This window comes from Lonchura striata, chromosome 23 (genome assembly GCF_046129695.1).
Source record: "Lonchura striata isolate bLonStr1 chromosome 23, bLonStr1.mat, whole genome shotgun sequence".
NCBI lineage: Eukaryota > Metazoa > Chordata > Aves > Passeriformes > Estrildidae > Lonchura > Lonchura striata.
This window is the reverse complement of record NC_134625.1, coordinates 10,565,019-10,581,584: the sequence shown is the minus strand read 5'-3', so window position 1 is coordinate 10,581,584 and position 16,566 is coordinate 10,565,019. Positions and strand designations below refer to the sequence as shown.

The 16,566-nt window shown below is 54.6% G+C and overlaps 1 protein-coding gene across 7 annotated transcripts in view; it reads right to left on the bottom strand.

Annotated features, from left to right (window-relative positions):
• CADM1 (cell adhesion molecule 1) overlaps positions 1-16,205 on the bottom strand; it is a 133,522-nt gene extending 117,317 nt beyond the window's left edge. For 2 of the 7 annotated variants that reach the window (XM_077788044.1, XM_077788045.1), the window contains exon 1: positions 14,698-14,932. In XM_077788044.1, the coding sequence (XP_077644170.1) occupies positions 14,698-14,866 (169 nt within the window). In that variant the 5' untranslated portion in view covers positions 14,867-14,932. Of the gene's footprint in view, positions 1-14,697; positions 14,935-16,067 lie in introns of those variants that run through there. The other 5 variants (XM_077788046.1, XM_077788047.1, XM_021530030.2 and 2 more) reach the window with 4 other exon arrangements.
• Positions 16,206-16,566: the final 361 nt, after the last annotated feature.

Genomic DNA, 16,566 nt, shown 5'->3' with positions numbered 1-16,566 from the left:
TTCTTAAGTACTTGACACCCAGTTCCCTCGGAGAACTGCACAGATTGCACATTCACAGAATGCCGGGATTCTTCGCACATTTTCCAGGCCATGTTTCCCAGAATTTACAGTTTCTTCCAAAATATTGTGCAACATATTACACCACCAGAATACACAACTGCTTGGCTGGACACACAAGATTGGTTCATTTTCTCTTTTTAATCTCTTTCAGGTGATGTTTCCATTATGACTTTTTCGGCCAAACCAACAATACAATAAAACCATTCCCTAAATCCCCTGAAGAGTTCGAACCATCATCCATTTTGCACCGAGCACCAACTCTAGGAAATTTGTTCTAGGAGAGTAGTGGAAGCAAGTCCAATAACTTGAAAGTCAATTTAATTCTTTCAAATTCAACTATCGGAGATCTCCAGCCTCACTGGGGAGAGAGAAGATCATATATATGTATATATACACATATATCTGCACACACACAGAGCTAGATCTCCCTGCCCTGCTTGCTCCTGTTCCCACCTGCAAGGTTCAGGACCCCAGGTAAGGTGGCAAGCAGTTCCAGCCACGCAGCACCAGCGCAGTTATGACCACAGAGCTATTTTGGTTTTATGCACAGACTTTACTACCACCTTATAAAAGAAGGATTTCCAGAAGGCAAATGGACCGACGTCTCAAAATAGAGTGTTTACATTAACGCTTGGCAAGCAGAGCCTGCAAACAGAGATGAATAGAGATAAGCTATAAAAAACACCGTGGACGTTTACTTGCTGGAATAGGAGCTTGTAATCCAATTTCAGGTCCTTCTGCCAAGTGTTACACACAGCATCTTTGTGTGTGACGATTCCAGCCCCGTCCCCCACATCAGCCAGCGAGGAGAAGCGGCAATTCCGGTGGAACGCTCCATTAAAGAGCTGCTTGGATGGGCACCGACGAGCTGGGCACATCCAAACTCGCTGGCCTTCCATTTGTGAGAGCATTAAAAGATCAGCAAAGGACAATAAATGCTGCCTGAGAGGCACGAGGGATGGCGGAACGAGGGCGGAAAAACAAACCTTTCCGCACCTTTCCGTGTTAATGGAGAACAAACAGGCTTTGCCTGCGTTTGGAGGCTCACGAGGGCCCTGCAGATGGAATTACTGCTTGGTAATTAAACGTGGCTGTTTGTTCCACACACAAGACACAAAGTCACACAAATCAAGCCAACCTGAGCCAGCTCGTCCTGGCTGGAGCAGAGCAGGTTCATCCCCACACGCCACTGCCATGGGGGAATTCAGCCCCAGGCACTGACTCCACCCTCCACAATTCCGTATTTCTGAGATCTAACAGCCCTGATTGCACTGGGTTTTGGTGGTTTTAATGCACGAAGTTTTGTTTTTAGAGTTCCTAGTACCACCTGACATCCGGGAAGAATTCTTCTTCCGCTGGATTCTCGTTTGACACCACACAGCAAAGATCCCTAATTCAGTTAATCGCTCATCACATAAACAAAGAAACCTCTTGAGAGCCAGAGAGCAACACGCACATGTATTTGCAATGCATAAGAGGATATTTTTTTTTAATGGTAACAATGCAATCTATTCAGTGTGAAGAGTCTGGGAGGCCAATTAAATACTTTGGGTTCCATAATTATAATTGCAGTAATGAATAAGAAGGAGCATTACAGCTTGCACAATGCAGTTCCTCCTCAAGTCAATGATTCAGTTCTTGTCTGCTTTCAACTAACCTTTTGTGTCTCCTCGTATCAGATCTTGCAGATTACTTTGAGTAGAATAAAAATATCCCCAAATATCCCAGGTAATGTAATACATTTGGCATCCCTTGATTATGCCTACACACAGCCTACAGAAGGGATTATGCACTAAATGGATAACACTCATTTTGATTAATTTTAGACATTAGTGAAAATTCAGCAAGGCACCAGCTACCATCTGAATGCCCCTGGCAAGCCTGTGGTGACAGGGGAAAGCTGAAACTTGATTGCCTGGAATTTTTGAAGTTTCCCCCCAGCTTTGGAAGAGCTTTTCCTGATCATCCTTTGCCTGGAAAGCAGCTTTGGTAAAGGACTCTGCTCCCTCATTTTCTTCCCGCAGCAGCTTTTATCCTCCATGTGTCTGCAGAGATCAGCCTCGGGAAATTGAGGACTCACTCCCAGGAAAGTTAACCCCAAACTGCTCCATTTCTACTCAGACAAGTAAGAAATACTTTTTGGTTGGTTGGGTTGGATGATTTGGGTATTCTGCCAAACATTCTCAGGACTCTCCCAGTCTTGCTGCCCACTGTACTTGGCTGCATTTTGAGAATCAATCACAGAAATTACAGGAATCAATTAAGAAATTAATTACAGAAATCCCTTCACTTCTGAGCATTCCCACATACACGACATAGGGGATTTTCCCATAGAATTATCACCTTTGGTAGAACCTTCCCCATCATCTCTCACACAAAACAAGGCCTAAAGGATGAAGGGTTAACATGGGCTGCAGCTGTGCAGGCACCAACTGCCCCCCACCTTTATGGGGAATGAAAACAAGAGATTTGAGCAAATCCAGCTTTATGAATTCAAAACTTCAGACACTGCCTGTGAGAGAGCAAAGCAACATCCTTCATAGATGCACAGAGAAAAGGAAAAGTTAATTTTATTGATGGAAGACCCAAAAAGAGGCAGATCCTAATCTGTGGGAGTGAAAAATCTCCTGCTCTGTACAATAAATGGGACCTGGAGCGCCAGGCACTGCAGGGATTTATTACCTGAGGAGACAACAAAAGCCACCTTCCCTCTGGGGTTAAAGCAAGGTGCTTCTGGACTGTCACTGCTCATCAGGAGCCACCCCGAGGATCCGATCAGCACGGAACACCCTGCACACGGCAGCGTATTCTGCGTGCATCTCCACGGGAATCAGGCCTTGGGAAACCCCCCGGAGCCAGTGCCTGCCTCCAGAACCGGGCACCCTGCCCGCTGAGCCGCCCCACCGGCCTCCTTGGTGCTTCCAGAGAACGCCCGAGTCCAAAGCCAGCCCTCGCCTGCTGAGGGTGGCACGGAGGCCACAAGGAGCTCCTGAGATCACTAATTGCTGCCTGTGTGCCTGCTGCCGGGCAGCTCAGGGCGGCTGTCAGGGTGCGGAGCCTCGCGCGGGGGGAACGGCCGGGTCCGAGCGCGGCCGCCAGCCGACGTCTCCTCCTGACTGAATTAGAGATCTTCTAATGAGGCTCGCCTCAAAACCATTTCACATCCATTTGCTCATGTCAGCATCAATGTATCCAGCATTATCTACCAATTAGTAAACCGGAAAACATTCTTTAGATAATCTAAAATCTCGCTAAAATATTCAACGTGTCATTCATTTACTACAAACTGCCCTATAAAAACAAATTACTGGAACCAGCTGTCACAAAACAACAAGAGTCTCAGGACAAAGTGGTTTTTAAACCAAGGGCTTTCCAGGACACGTGATGCACTGTTATTCTGTGTTCACCTCCAGCAGAATTGGTCACTCCAACACCGTCCCTGTCCCCAGCAAGCAGTGAAGCCACTACAGGCATTGATACCACCAGGTGGATGCAGATCACTCTGTCCTGCAGCTCAGAAGGACATCCCACGGGTCAGGGGTGAGGGCTGGGAAGGAGCTCACCCTTTGGGAAGGATCCAGTGTTTGGGGCTTTCTCTTTCTGGCTCCTTGGACCAGTCCAGTGCCAAGGATGCTCCACCACGAAGGAGGCAGGACCCACGCCAGGCACCTCCTCAGGTGTGCAGCCAGGGATGAGCTCCCCCGCCATTCCAAGCTTCTTCAGGACTGACAGGCTCAGTGGGAAGGTGTTTTCCACTAGATCAGGCTGGCAGGGACCTCCAGCTCTCCCTGTGCACGCCAAGCTGGGTGAGCAGTGCCAGGGCTGCAGCTCAGGTAGGGCATGGTGCCAGCCCCACACCAGCACCAGCCAGGGCCACTATAGGATTCCCAACCCAGCAAACACCCTGGCAGCAGCTTCCAGGCAGGATCACCCACCAGCAGGGCAGGGCATGGCCTCAGCAGGGCGAGGATCCCTCCAGCACAGCATCACACTCCTCACTGCCAGAGCCAGCCCCAAATCATCCCCCCTCTGCAGCTCCACGCACTAGGAAGAGGACTCTGCAAACACAGGGCAAAACCATTTTGTCTGGGGTTATTTGGGAAAACCAAGGGGTTTTGCTTCTTTTGAGTACAAAAAAACTCAAAAGAAGCAAAACCCCTTGGTTTTCCCTAAGTTTTGCAGGCACAGGAAGGGTGGTTTGGAGGATGCCTGTTTTTATTTTTAATCTCTTGAGCGTGGCAGAGCAGTAAATCTTGCATTATGCTCTGAAGACTGTCAGGTTTGGGCTTCATTTTGGTCTCAGATTAGTCTCCTGAAGCAATGAATCTTCCATCACGGAGGCCATTACCAACCCAGTTTTCCTTCATTTTGGACTGCCTTATCCCTGATTGTGTTATCAAGCTCACCTCCCAGCGCCTCAGCCACGAGGGGCTCAGCAGATCCCGCACCAGGGGAGTTTAGGCTGGATATTGGCAGAATTCCTTCCCTTAAAGGGTTGTCCAGCCCTGGCACAGGCTGCCTAGAGGGGGTCACCACCCCTGAGGGATTTAAAAGCCGTGTGGATGTGGCACCTGGGGACATGATTTAGTGGTGGCCTCAGCAGTGCTGGGTTAATGCTTGGACTCGATGATCTTACAGGGCTTTTCTAACCTAAACGATTCTCCGATTCTAAATTACCATATGCAAATTGTGATCATTAAAAGGCATTTATAAAAATCAAGTAAAACAGCCCATGAATATTGAAAAACGTTTAAGTGTTAAGTTAAACGACAATTTTCAAAACACACGAAGGAAATCTGACCGTAACCAACCAGTCCCATGAAATACCATATCTATCATCAACTTTTTAATTACCAATTGATCAACATGTAGACAGTGTAATAGCTTACAGCTTTTAATTACTGAACTATCAAAATTCCAACCAAAAAAGGAACCTCCAGAGATGAAACTGTAATGCTTGATTATTCACTGCTACATAATGAATGATTTGTTTTTAAACAAGATGTCAAGTTCCTCATGTAATCCATCTGGATGTGTGACTCCGCAAAGCTCACACTGCCCATACTAAGTACTTGGGGCTCCTCTTCTCCCTTCCCTCCCGATCCCACAAGTGAAGGGTTTTGGGGGATTTTCCCCCTTCAGGCAAATCAGTCCTGGAGCAAGGGGCTGCCAGGCGAAGCGGCTGCCAGGGCTGGCTGCGGATGCAGACACGCCGCTCCGGCTCCCTCCAAAGGGACAGCTTTTGCCTGGGAGGGAGCAGAGCTCCTTCCAACTCGCCTGCGCTCCCGAGGAAGCAGCTCCAGAGCAAGAAACGCACGCAGGGAGGGTGGGCAGGGACGTGCTGCCTCCGCTCCACGCTGGGACAGGCGCCGGGGCAGAGGACTGGGGACGCAGCTCCGCCGTTCTCTCCCCGCAGCCCGAGCCAGCGCTGCGAGGATTTGAGTGCTGGCATTACACAGAGAAGCACGTCGGGCTGGGGAGAGGCTTTTATCTCTGCCCTAAATTCAGCGCTGAGCCGAACATCACATCCACAAATCCCCTCCGCACACAACACAGCTGGCCTCTCCTGCCACGTTTTATCCTAATAACCGTTCCAGCCTCAGAACTCCCGACCACCCCCACAAATCTCCGTTTCTGCGGGCAAACGCAAGAGAGCCACAGGTTTTCAGGACCATGATCAAGATCGCAGAGCCCTCCACAATCCTCACCCCCCGGAGAGGATTCTGCCAAATCCAGGCTTTTTGCGTTCAGAGAGACATTTCCCAGAAACACTCGTTTGCAAATTCAGGCTTCTGAGCAGGGATGTAAAACGTTCTGGAAATAAGACTGTTAAACAAGGGCAGCTCGAGCACAGCCTATTAGTCACTTAAAAATAAAACCACCAGCAAATAACACATTTGTTCCGTCAGCCCAGTGGCAGCGATGAGCATCTCTCAGCCACAGCCCTGGTGTACAACCCTACAGATGTTCCCTATGCATATCAGCCCCAAATAGTTGTTCCACAGAACAGCATCTGCTCCCTCAAAAACAGGGAACAAGAGCCTTTTATTTTCCCTTCATCACAGCCTCGGAGCCCCAGTTGTTGCCAGCCAAGCCCGACAGTACTTCCCCCATCAATTCACCCACTCCAGCCACATCTGGGCTTTGATTTCCACACGGAAACCACAAGCTCCTTCCTCTCACCTCCCTTGGGAAGCTGCTCGCACGCCGAGCTTGTACAGATTTCCACATAAGAAATTCAGTAATCAGTCCAGGAGCTGTAAGCACTTATGACAACAATATCTATCAACACTTAACCATATTTACAACTAAATCATGTAAATACCAGGCAGCTCTCCTCTGCATGCTGATCATCTGGACAAATGAAGGCTGAAAAAAGCCACTCCAAAAGGAGAGCAGACAAACAGAACCACGCTGGGTGGGAAGAGGCACCGATGGCACTCCAGGATCAGTGACGGCACCGAGGACACGACAGCAGAGCCCCTGCTGCAGCCACGAGCCCCCAGCCACCCACAACACCGCCTCGTGCTTGGCTTTGTGCATTTTCTGTGTAAACGTGTGCATCTCGTGTCCATTCCGTAAACACTTCATCTGTGGGATCTGTACATTTCTCAGAAAAACAGGGACAAGCTGCTTCAACAGCTACCCAGAGCTCTTCCCTCTCCATCTGCCTTTGAAATCCTTATAAATCCTAGGAACCAATTTAAAATTAAAAGATCCCAATTTCAGAGAGGCTTTTCTGTCCCCCTCCCTTACCCCCCCCAAGAAAGACCATTTTATTATACCCATTAAACTGACAAAAATGACTTTTCAGCTGGCTCACTGAAATGCCGCTTCTACAGCAGTTTAGGCAAACACTTTCCCAGACCTTTATAAAGGAAAAGTGATTCCGTATGTAATTGGATTTTTTGGCACAACAAAAATACCAAGTTATTAAAACTCTCACATGGCTTTGGATTGTGTCTTTAATGGACGCCAGCATCCTCAACTGCTACAAAGACATTTTACATAAAGAGATGACGAGCTGCATTTCCAAAGGTTTCCCAGAGGATTCAGGGACAGTTTTCAGCAAGATTCGCTCTTTGGGCAGTGAAATCCAGGAGGAGGAGGAGGATCCCACCACTTTCCTCCAAGATCCTCCTTGTCCATGCACACACACCAACATCCAAATTCATTCCAGCACAAAATCCCCTCCTCCTTCAGGACACCCACTGGATTGTCACTCCACTGGGCTCTCCCTGGGAAGAAGCAAATGACCAGGCTGAAAATAGCTCATTAATCCTCATTTGTGTCCTGCAGGATCATTTCAGCCACTCCCTACCTTTGGACAGGGGTTTTATACCCCCACAGACCCCATCCTCCATGGAGAACTATTTTCATTTCCTTATCCTGCCATGTCCAAAGAAGTCAGATTTCGAGGGGTGCAGTGCAAGAGGGGAAGGAGAGGAAGAAGCAGTGGCTTGTGAATACAACAGGTTGTCCAGAAGATATTTATTCTCGTAGGAACTTCAAATGAGTCACTCTGTAGGAAACACTGAAATGCCATTTAATGGGACTGTTGCTAAACTTCCCCCTTCCAAAAGAAGAATGAGATCAATAGACCCACCCAACCTCAACACAAAACAGAGTATCCCAAACCTGAGAGCTGGACTGACCTTCCTGAGCTGCATTCTGCACACATCATGTTGTGTTAACATCAAAATTTTGGATCCAGTTCGCTAATGAGAGCCTGGAGGAGCGAGCCATCCTTTAACTCTGCATCCAAAATTCTCCCAGAGTGATTTAAGAGCCACAGCACTGGGTTTGCTATAAAGCCTCTGTTTACAAGGCTCCACGGATTCCTACAGAGCAGCAAGTGATTTGCCTCCCAGTATTTCCTTTATTCCTGGTCTCGGAGCGTCTCCCCCTTTCCCTGGGGTGTCTGAAGGGAACACTGTTAATCTCCCGTCTATCCCACTTTAATCTTCACCCTTCCCAGCGAGAGGCACGACTCCGCTCCTCGTGCTGAGGAAGCAATACCTGGCAGTTATGGATTCAGGGAGTTGATTAAACCTGCACCTTCTGTTAAAGATTCTAGGGAACGATTAAGGCTGTAAGACCTTTAAATCGAAGGAAAAGCTGTTTGTGTGGACAGAGCTCAGCAACCTCAGCGTGGGATTCACTTTCGGTGGTTCTGCCTACTCAGGGATGAGTAACGTCTCCTCTGGAGCCACCCACGGACCAGGAGCTGAGGAAAGCTGGTCTCTAACTGTGACAGGGCAAGAAAAGCCACTGTGTGTCGTGACCCTGCAGACACAGACTCGGGATGATGCGAGCCTCCATTCCAAGCAGCCCGTAAAACCACAGTAAAAGAAGTGCAGAAGAGAAAAGTGCCAAAGGAGAAATCACACTCACGTTTTGTGCACCAAGAGAAACCTTCCCTGCATCCACCCTCCAGCAGTGACTAGGGACAAGGAGCAGGAGCAGGTTACACAGGTTCTGCTTCATCCCAGCACGAGTCACCACAAGCACCTACACGAGGCAGGGGTGTCACAGTGCCTGGCTGCTCTGCTCCAGACCCGGATCTGCTCTGCCTGTCACCCTGCAGGACAGGAATCCTCCTGGATTTCCCCAGACCCGGGCACGTGGAGCGTGGAGAAGCGTGCTGCTTCTCCGGGCTGCACAGAGCAGCAACGAACGGGGGTGGCAAAGGAACGAATCTGCCTGCAGACCCAGAGCTGCTGTCAAGCCAACACCAAGACAACTCTTCCCAAGGCTGCAGGGGTTTGGCTCTGCTCATTCCTGCTGAGCCCACCCTGCAAAAGCTGCCTGGCTCCGAGGAGTCCTAACAAACCAAGCGTCCCCAGCAGCTGCGCTTGACAAAGCTGACGGCCGATGATGACAAGTGCTCAGGGCTTTGATGCTGTCAGGCAGCTTCCCCAGCGCCAGGAGCCCAGGCAGGCTGTCACCAGGAACCGATAACGGGAGACGCGCTGGGGATCGCGGCACCGACACGTCACCGTGGCACTGACATGTCACCGCAGCACCGACATGTCACCGTGGCACCGACACATCACCCTGGCACCAACACGTCACTGTGGCACTGACATGTCACCCCGGCACTGACACGTCACCCCAACACCAACACAAAGAGGTTCCACCATGTTTCCAGTCAAAATAACTTAGAATGAGAATGCCAAACAAACCCAGCTACAGCAAGAGCACTCTACATGTGGATTTTCCAGGTTCTCATTACCATTAAACCATTTAGGATTAGTGGAACAGCCTCACAATCAAACTCCATGGAGCAATAGAGGGTTTCTGTGACCACAGGCACTGCAGCACTGCAGGTGACCCTCCATGTGCTCTGCAGCAGTGCCAGCACTAAAAACTGGGGTGGATGGATGGGTGATGGATGGATAGATGGACGGATGGATGGATGTGTGGGTGATGAATGGATGCATGTCCACTTGCACCCAGCCAGCAGAGGCACTGCATGAAGAGAAGCCTTTGCAGCTGAGCCAGCAGCTCTCCCCCCTGGTTTGAGCCAGCTGGACCATTTCAACACCTCTCCGTAGGCAAAGGCAGCTGCTGCCCAGTTACCCCGTGCCACAGCAGGGCAGCGGGGCAGAAACGGCTCTGCAGAAAGCCACCGGGCTCTTCCAAGGTCAGGGATGCACTGGCATCACAGAGCACATCCCAGAGCAGCAGCACTGTGATAAATGCATGAAGTGAGAGCGCTCTCTCTGCAGAATTAGGGACAGATGTGCCTCTGCTCGGCTACAAAACCAGGGCCGTGGGGGCACAGGGAGCCTTTATTTCTGTGTGTTAGCCCAGAGGCTACGCAGAAAGTTCCCTTTCCAGCCCAACTCTCACAGAGCCCGACTGCTGCAACCCCAGCTCCAAAGCTGAGCACGACTCATGTTGAAAGTGCTCTGCCAGGGAAGCTGCCAGGCAGCCTCATTTAAAAACAGGGAAGCAGCAACAAGCAGTTCCTCATGCTTGATCCGATTACTCTGATCTCTCTTTTGACGCTGCAGACTCAGACTCGTATTTCTATTGCTGCACGGGGGGAGAAGGGGAGGGAGGGAATGTCACTTTGCTGCTTCATATTTCTTTCTTCCTGTCACACTTTGGAGAGGGGATATACACTGCAAGAGCTGGACAGGAGCGGGGCTCTGGGGTGCACCCACCTCACAGATGAGGGGGTCCCAGGACCCCCCACCCACGGTACCAGCACTCCCAGACCAGCCTTGCTGGAGCTTGCCAAGCCCCAGAATGGTCTCATGCTGCCCATGAAAAATTCATTTCTATAAAAGCATTACTGCTCTAACAAAAAGGTCTGTTTCTGCACCAGATGTTGAGGTCCTTCAGGTCCAAGAGACATCACATTTGGGATCAGCACCCAAGGGCATCTCTCTGAAGGGAAGGCCCCACTGCAGAGCTCCAGGGCCACGGACTCGAGAGCCCTGCTGACAACGTGGGGAATGCAATGACATTTCCAGTCTGGAAGCAGACCTTGGAGATCACAAATCAGATACAGGCACTCACTAACTGCTCAAAGAGGACACCACGAGATCAGAACAGTTCATTCCAGATGTAACCTGAACCCCAGGGTTTATACACCCCACTCCTCCAGTCTGAGCACAACCTTAAGAGGCAACATGACCCTGTAGGCAGCCTTGGCTCTGATGGCTCATTGGCATCTCCCTGATCTGCAGGGAGATCTCCATCCCCCACGGCTGCCACTGCTCAGCCAAGGGCTCCAGAAAATGGGACATTTCCTAGGGAAGGCTCAAGCCAGGAGTGTAACTGCTGAGGGCAAACTTCACAGCTGGGATTGGCAGGAGGAGAGTTTCCAACACAGCTTTTTCCCACTGCCAAATGCACACCTGGGCTTTACAACATACTGGCAGTCGTTTACTGTAAAGAGACTATTCTGCTCCAATGCTGGCACCTGACTGGAGCTGCCACCAGGAGGGGAAGGGGGACCTGGGCTGGGTCATTTGGACCCACAAACAGGGTCAGGACAAAGCAAACCCACCACAGACCTGCCAGCAGGCAGCACCTCTGTGTGAGACTGTAGCAAACCAACAACACCGAGGAGCTGCCAGCACTTCCAGGGACAAAAAAAAAACACCTCAAAAAGCAAAACTAAAGACATTTTCCAGTTAAGCTACAGCCCACAAAAGTTTTTTATCTCTGAGCAAAGAGATGTGCCTAAGTATCTCTTTGATCCCTCAGACTGGAACCTAATGGGGTATCAAATATTCCACTGAGTCACCTTGAGAATTTGGTAAGGGCAGAGTCTTTGTAATGCTCAAGTTTTTTAAACCACAGAAGAACACAGTAAATTAAAACCACACCACAGAGTAAAAATAGCCAGCCCAACCCTACAAAGGGACATTCTTGGTCTAAAATAGCCAGGAGTGGAGGACAGCAAATGTCCCTGGTACAGCCCAGCCAAGTGTTTTAAATGCAAGCAGCCACCAGCCACATACTGTGGGTGAGCATGTGGTGAGGGCTCAGCAACAGTCTGAGAAAGCCCGAGAACCCAATTCCTTGGAGATCCGTATTCCTTGCTAGAATTTGGAACGGGTGAAAAGGACTGACACAAAACTCAAGTTTTCAGAGCCTCATCCATCAGTGTACCGTGGTTTGCAGGCTCCCCAACACCCAACTCAACACCCTGCAAAGATCTGAGAGCCTGATGCGCAACACAGCAGGAAAATCTAGAGCTTCAACAGGTAATGAGGACACCGGGAAGAAGAAAAACCGTTTCCACAGCAGAAAAGGCTGAGAGCAGGCAGTGGTGGCCACTGGGGCCATCAGAGGAGCCGCCTGCAGCCACAGTATGGCAGCCTGGCTCACCCTGCCCTGGCAAATTAAAAGCTGCAATAACTAAATGCAGCTCGTGGCTGAACCACAAGCGCGGCTGATCTCGGTGGGGCAGGGCCGACAGCGCACTGCGCTTCTTACCGAGCTGAGAGCGAAGGAAGCCTCGTGGCAGCTCCCTTCCAGCTCCCTGCCACACATCCAAAGCCAACCTTCTCCCCAGCACGCTGCCCCGAAGCGCCTGAGCCCACGCTGGGCGACCTTCAAAGCATTTGTGCCGGAGCTCCCCAGGAACCGCAGCACAGCTGCTCCCTGCAGCGTGCAATTACATCCCGGGAAAGAGGCTGATTTATGGAACTTAAACAAGTACATACCACTGCTAATTACAACATTCCACCTAGGGTCTCTCCTTCATGGCAGGTTTCCACAGTGTCCCTTTATTTAGCGCCGGTGGGTTTGCACCTCACAATGTCCCCCGGAGGAACAAGCACAACTTATTTTTTTTAACAGGTAGCATCCAGTTTCTCCATAGACACTGGCTGTGTGTCCAGCTTTGCTTGTGGTCTCAAACCACTGTGTCAAGTATTCACTTCCTGGCTCAGCTCCAGGGAAGGCTGCAGCCTCACGCTCCTCTCCTGGAGCCTGCTCAGATCTGGAGCCGCAGACAGGAACCGAAATGTCTGGATACAGGAGGGAGCCCTGCTTTCCTGACAGAAGTACCACCAAAACCCAGAGGAGGAACAGGTTGTCAAAACCCCTTTACAAAGTCTGACAATAATCCCTAGAGAAACAGCCATTCCAGAGAAACATCCAGAAAACTCTGCCTACATTCAGGGTTTGCTTTTGATGAGCAAAATGTGCTCTGAGGAGTGCTTGGATGGTCCATTCAAGCAGAGGGTGCATCCGGGCTGGAACACAGGCTTTACTCCGGAAGCCTCAGGCAGACGCAGGGTTAAGGAGCTGACCCATTTTCCAGCCAGCAATAGGGCAGAGCTCACCGGTGGCACAGACACGGTGGCACAGACACGGCCCCACCGGTCCTGGCAGGGCCGGGGGAAGGCTCGCCAAGCGCCCGCTGACGGAGCCAGCGCCGTTTGATTACAAAGCCTTCTTTATTTACACACCAGCAAAGACAGCGCAAGGCAAACAAAGGCGACGGCAGCACAGCACCAGCAGGACGGCCGTGGGTACGGCCGGGGGTCCCCGGGGAGCGCGGCTCCTCTCGGCCTCCTGTCACCGCAGCCACCTGTGCTCCGAGCAGCCACCCGTGCCCCGGGGACACCGGCAGCGCCCGTCCCGGCGGGTCCATCCCGGGGATGTCCATCCAGCAGCGTCCGCCCCGGGGATGTCCATCCTGCAGAAGGTGCCGACAGCCGCCCCTCCTCAGAGCAGAGCACGCACGGAGCTGAGCGATCCTCGCCTTCCCATCCTCAGGAGCCTCCTTGGCAGCGGTTTCAAAGCAGATTGTCGTGCTTATAAACCTGGGCTCAACTGCCTACATGCAAGACAAATGAGCCCAAGCTGCAACCCAGATGGATCACTTTATTCCCCAGCCCCTTCCCCGCCGGTGTTTGCGTCGCATGCAGAGCGCAGCGCGTGCTGCTGAAGGCCGGGGACGAGCAGACTCGCCTCGCTTGCATACAAAGGCTCCCTGGAAACTCACTCTGTGTTTACAAAGGAGCCCGGCTCAGCGCAGCCGCGCTGGGAGCGCTCGCTGCCTTCACGGGGGGCTTCTCCCGGGCCGCTCTGGCGTCGGCAGACGCGCAGGCTGCGGCCACGACCGGCCCTGGGCAGCCCCTCGCAGCTCCGTGCCACGGCCAGGTCGCGGCTCCACGCCAACGCCATCTCCAAACACCTCCTGAGGCTTCTGCTGGGAAGTTGCTGTCCCTGAAGTGCCGAGTGCCAGGCAGCCAGACTCCGAGTTCCAGCCCAGCGCTGCCCAAGCGCCTCAGAGCGAGCCGAGAGCGCTCCTCAGCCCTCGCCCTGCTGCACAGGGGCATCAGGAGCTCCAGGAACCGCAGAGCATCGAGAGCTGCTGGAGAGGAACCACAGAAACACACGGATCCACCCGATCGCACAGGCTCATCCCAAAGCAAGCCTCGCTGCTGCCTTTTGCTGTTCCAGTCGCCTGGGTGAAAGGAGGCAGCAGAACCCTCAGCCGCACTGGCATCACGGGGTGCCACCACGGCGGTGACACAGCGCTGGCACCGCTGTGCCTCGGGTGGCAACCGTGCAGGAGACACAACGACAGCACTCTGCGCTCAGCGCTGACGCTGCCGCCTCACGCTAATTCTCTTCGTAGAACACTGAAGCTGACACTGTTAGCTTGGAAAAGGGGGAGAATGGGGGGAAAAAAAGGTCCTCAACTGTAAGAAATTTTACCTAAATGCAGACAGTCTGGGATTTTATCCTGCAATTCACAACACAGCACCGCAACCACACAGTATCTGTCTTACCACAACCTCAGCTCACGCCGCGCGGTGCTTCTCACCCCGGTGCACGGGTCAGGCACAGCCACTGCGAGCAGCATCCAGCCCTGCTTTTGTTTCCCTTCAGCAGCTCTGCGACCCCAACCCACAGTTACACCCGCTGCCTGGGCAGCGCTGAAAAGGCTGAGCCTGCCGGGGATCACTCTGGCCTCCAGTTAAAAACTGCTCTTAGAGAATTTGAGGTGAGCAAGACAGCAAAACAAAGGATGAACGCGGCCGTCCTAGAGCCGGGCTGGCATTCCCAAATCTGGGCGTCTCTCAGTGGCAGAGTCCCCAGGTCACACCGGCGGGGGACTCAGCAGGCAGCGAAAAGCACCGAGCACACAAACAGCACCTTGTGACGAGACATCCGAGAAGCGACAACACAGCGACCGCAGGAACCCGGGGCGCGGGGGAGCCGGAGCGCTTCCCCGGCTCAGCTGCAGCTCCAAGAGCCGCCGCGGTGGCTCCTCTGCTTCGCTCCGGCTCCCCGGAACGGGCTCGGGGCTGCGGAGCGCCGGCATCGCGGCAGAGTCGCCCCTGGGGCAGCCCAGCGCAGCCGGGAGGCGCAGCCCTTGTCGGCGACAAGGAGAGCGGCAGCCCCGGCCCCGTTCGCAGGGAGAACAAGCTGAAAACGACCCCGGCGCTCTCCCCCCACCACCACCCCACCGAAAAGGCCGCCCGGGAAGAGCGGGGAAGGCATGGACATGTATACAGGCTGTGAATAAAGCTCTTTGTTCGCCGGGCTGGCGGCCCCTTCGTCCCCCCTTTCCTACGAGCGGGATTCAACAGATCGTTCAATGGCCTCTTGTTCTTCCCAAACATCCCGGACACAGCACCCGCTCCTACGGCCGCGTGGCCCCGTGCCGCCCCACGGACACGCTGGAAACGTGAACGGCCTTAACGGGGATGCTCGAACCGAAGCCACCGGACACGAGCGCAGGGCGCTGCTGCGGCTGCCGGGCTCGGCGGGGCGCGATGCCGGGCGGGGTGGGGGGCTCGCCCAGCGCACCGGGGACACCGCAGCCCGGGGGTGCCGCGGACAGGACCCAACCGGCCCCGCTCGGGCAGCCTCGTTAGCCACATTTCATTAGCGCCCGCTCCAGCGGCAGCGCCCGAGCCGGGCGATCGCCCCGAGCGCGCCCGGCTGGGCGGGGGGCGCGGCTGCGGCAGGGGGCACCGGCGGAGAGAGGAGAGGAAGGACAGAGAGGGGCGGGAAGCGAGGACGAGGGAGAGAGAGGAAGAGGGAGAGGGAGAGCGAAGCGTCGCGCAAGTTCCACTCAGATTCCAACAGGTTCCCCGCTCCCGCAGGGGTGCAGCATCCCCGCGCCGCCGCAAATACCGGGGGGGCGGAGAGGGGGGAGATAGAGGGGGCGCGCAAAGCAATTAGTTTTTAATTGCGGGGCCGCTGATGACCCCCCGGGCAGCGGGAGAAGCCGCTTCCATGGAAACCGGCAGCGGCTGCCCGCGCCGCGCCGCCACGCGCGGGTGAGCCCGCCCGCCGCTCCCGCCGCCGGGGGCGCTTCCCCGGGACCACCGAGCGCTCCGGGCACGGCGCGGGCCGGAGGAGAGCGGGCGGGCTCGCCCCGGACCCGCCGCAACCCGGAGCACCCGAGCGCCGCCGCGAGCCGCGAGCGCGAGCGCGAGCCCCCGTCCCCGCGCCGCCCGCCCCGGTACCGCCCGTCCGCGCGGTGCCCCCGTGCGCGGCGGCCGCGTCCTTCCTACCTCGGGGGATGATGGCGGCGGCGGAGAGGAGCAGCAGCAGCAGCGGGAGGAGCCCCGGGGCGCCGCCGCCGCTGCCCGCGGGGCCGCTGGGCTGGGCGCGACCCGCCATCGCCGGCACCTGCCTCGCTCTGCCGCCGCCGCGCGCCGCCCGCGGGAGATGGCGCGTCACGGGGCGGGGACTCGCGGCACGCCCCGCGCTCCGCCCGCGCGGCCGGGGCGCTGCGGGGCCGGCCCCGGGCGGCCGGGCAGCGCCATGGCGGGGCCGTGCCCGCGGGCCGCCGCCCGCCCCGCACCGGCCCCGCACCGGCCCCGGGCCCCCACCGACCCCGGGCTCCGCACCGGCCCCGGGCTCCCACCGACCCTAGACTCCGCACCGACCCCGGGCCCCGCACCGGCCCCGGGCTCCGCACCGGCCCCGGGCTCCCACCGACCCTAGACTCCGCACCGACCCCGGGCTCCGCACCGGCCCCGGGCTCCGCACCGGCCCCGGGCCCCGCAC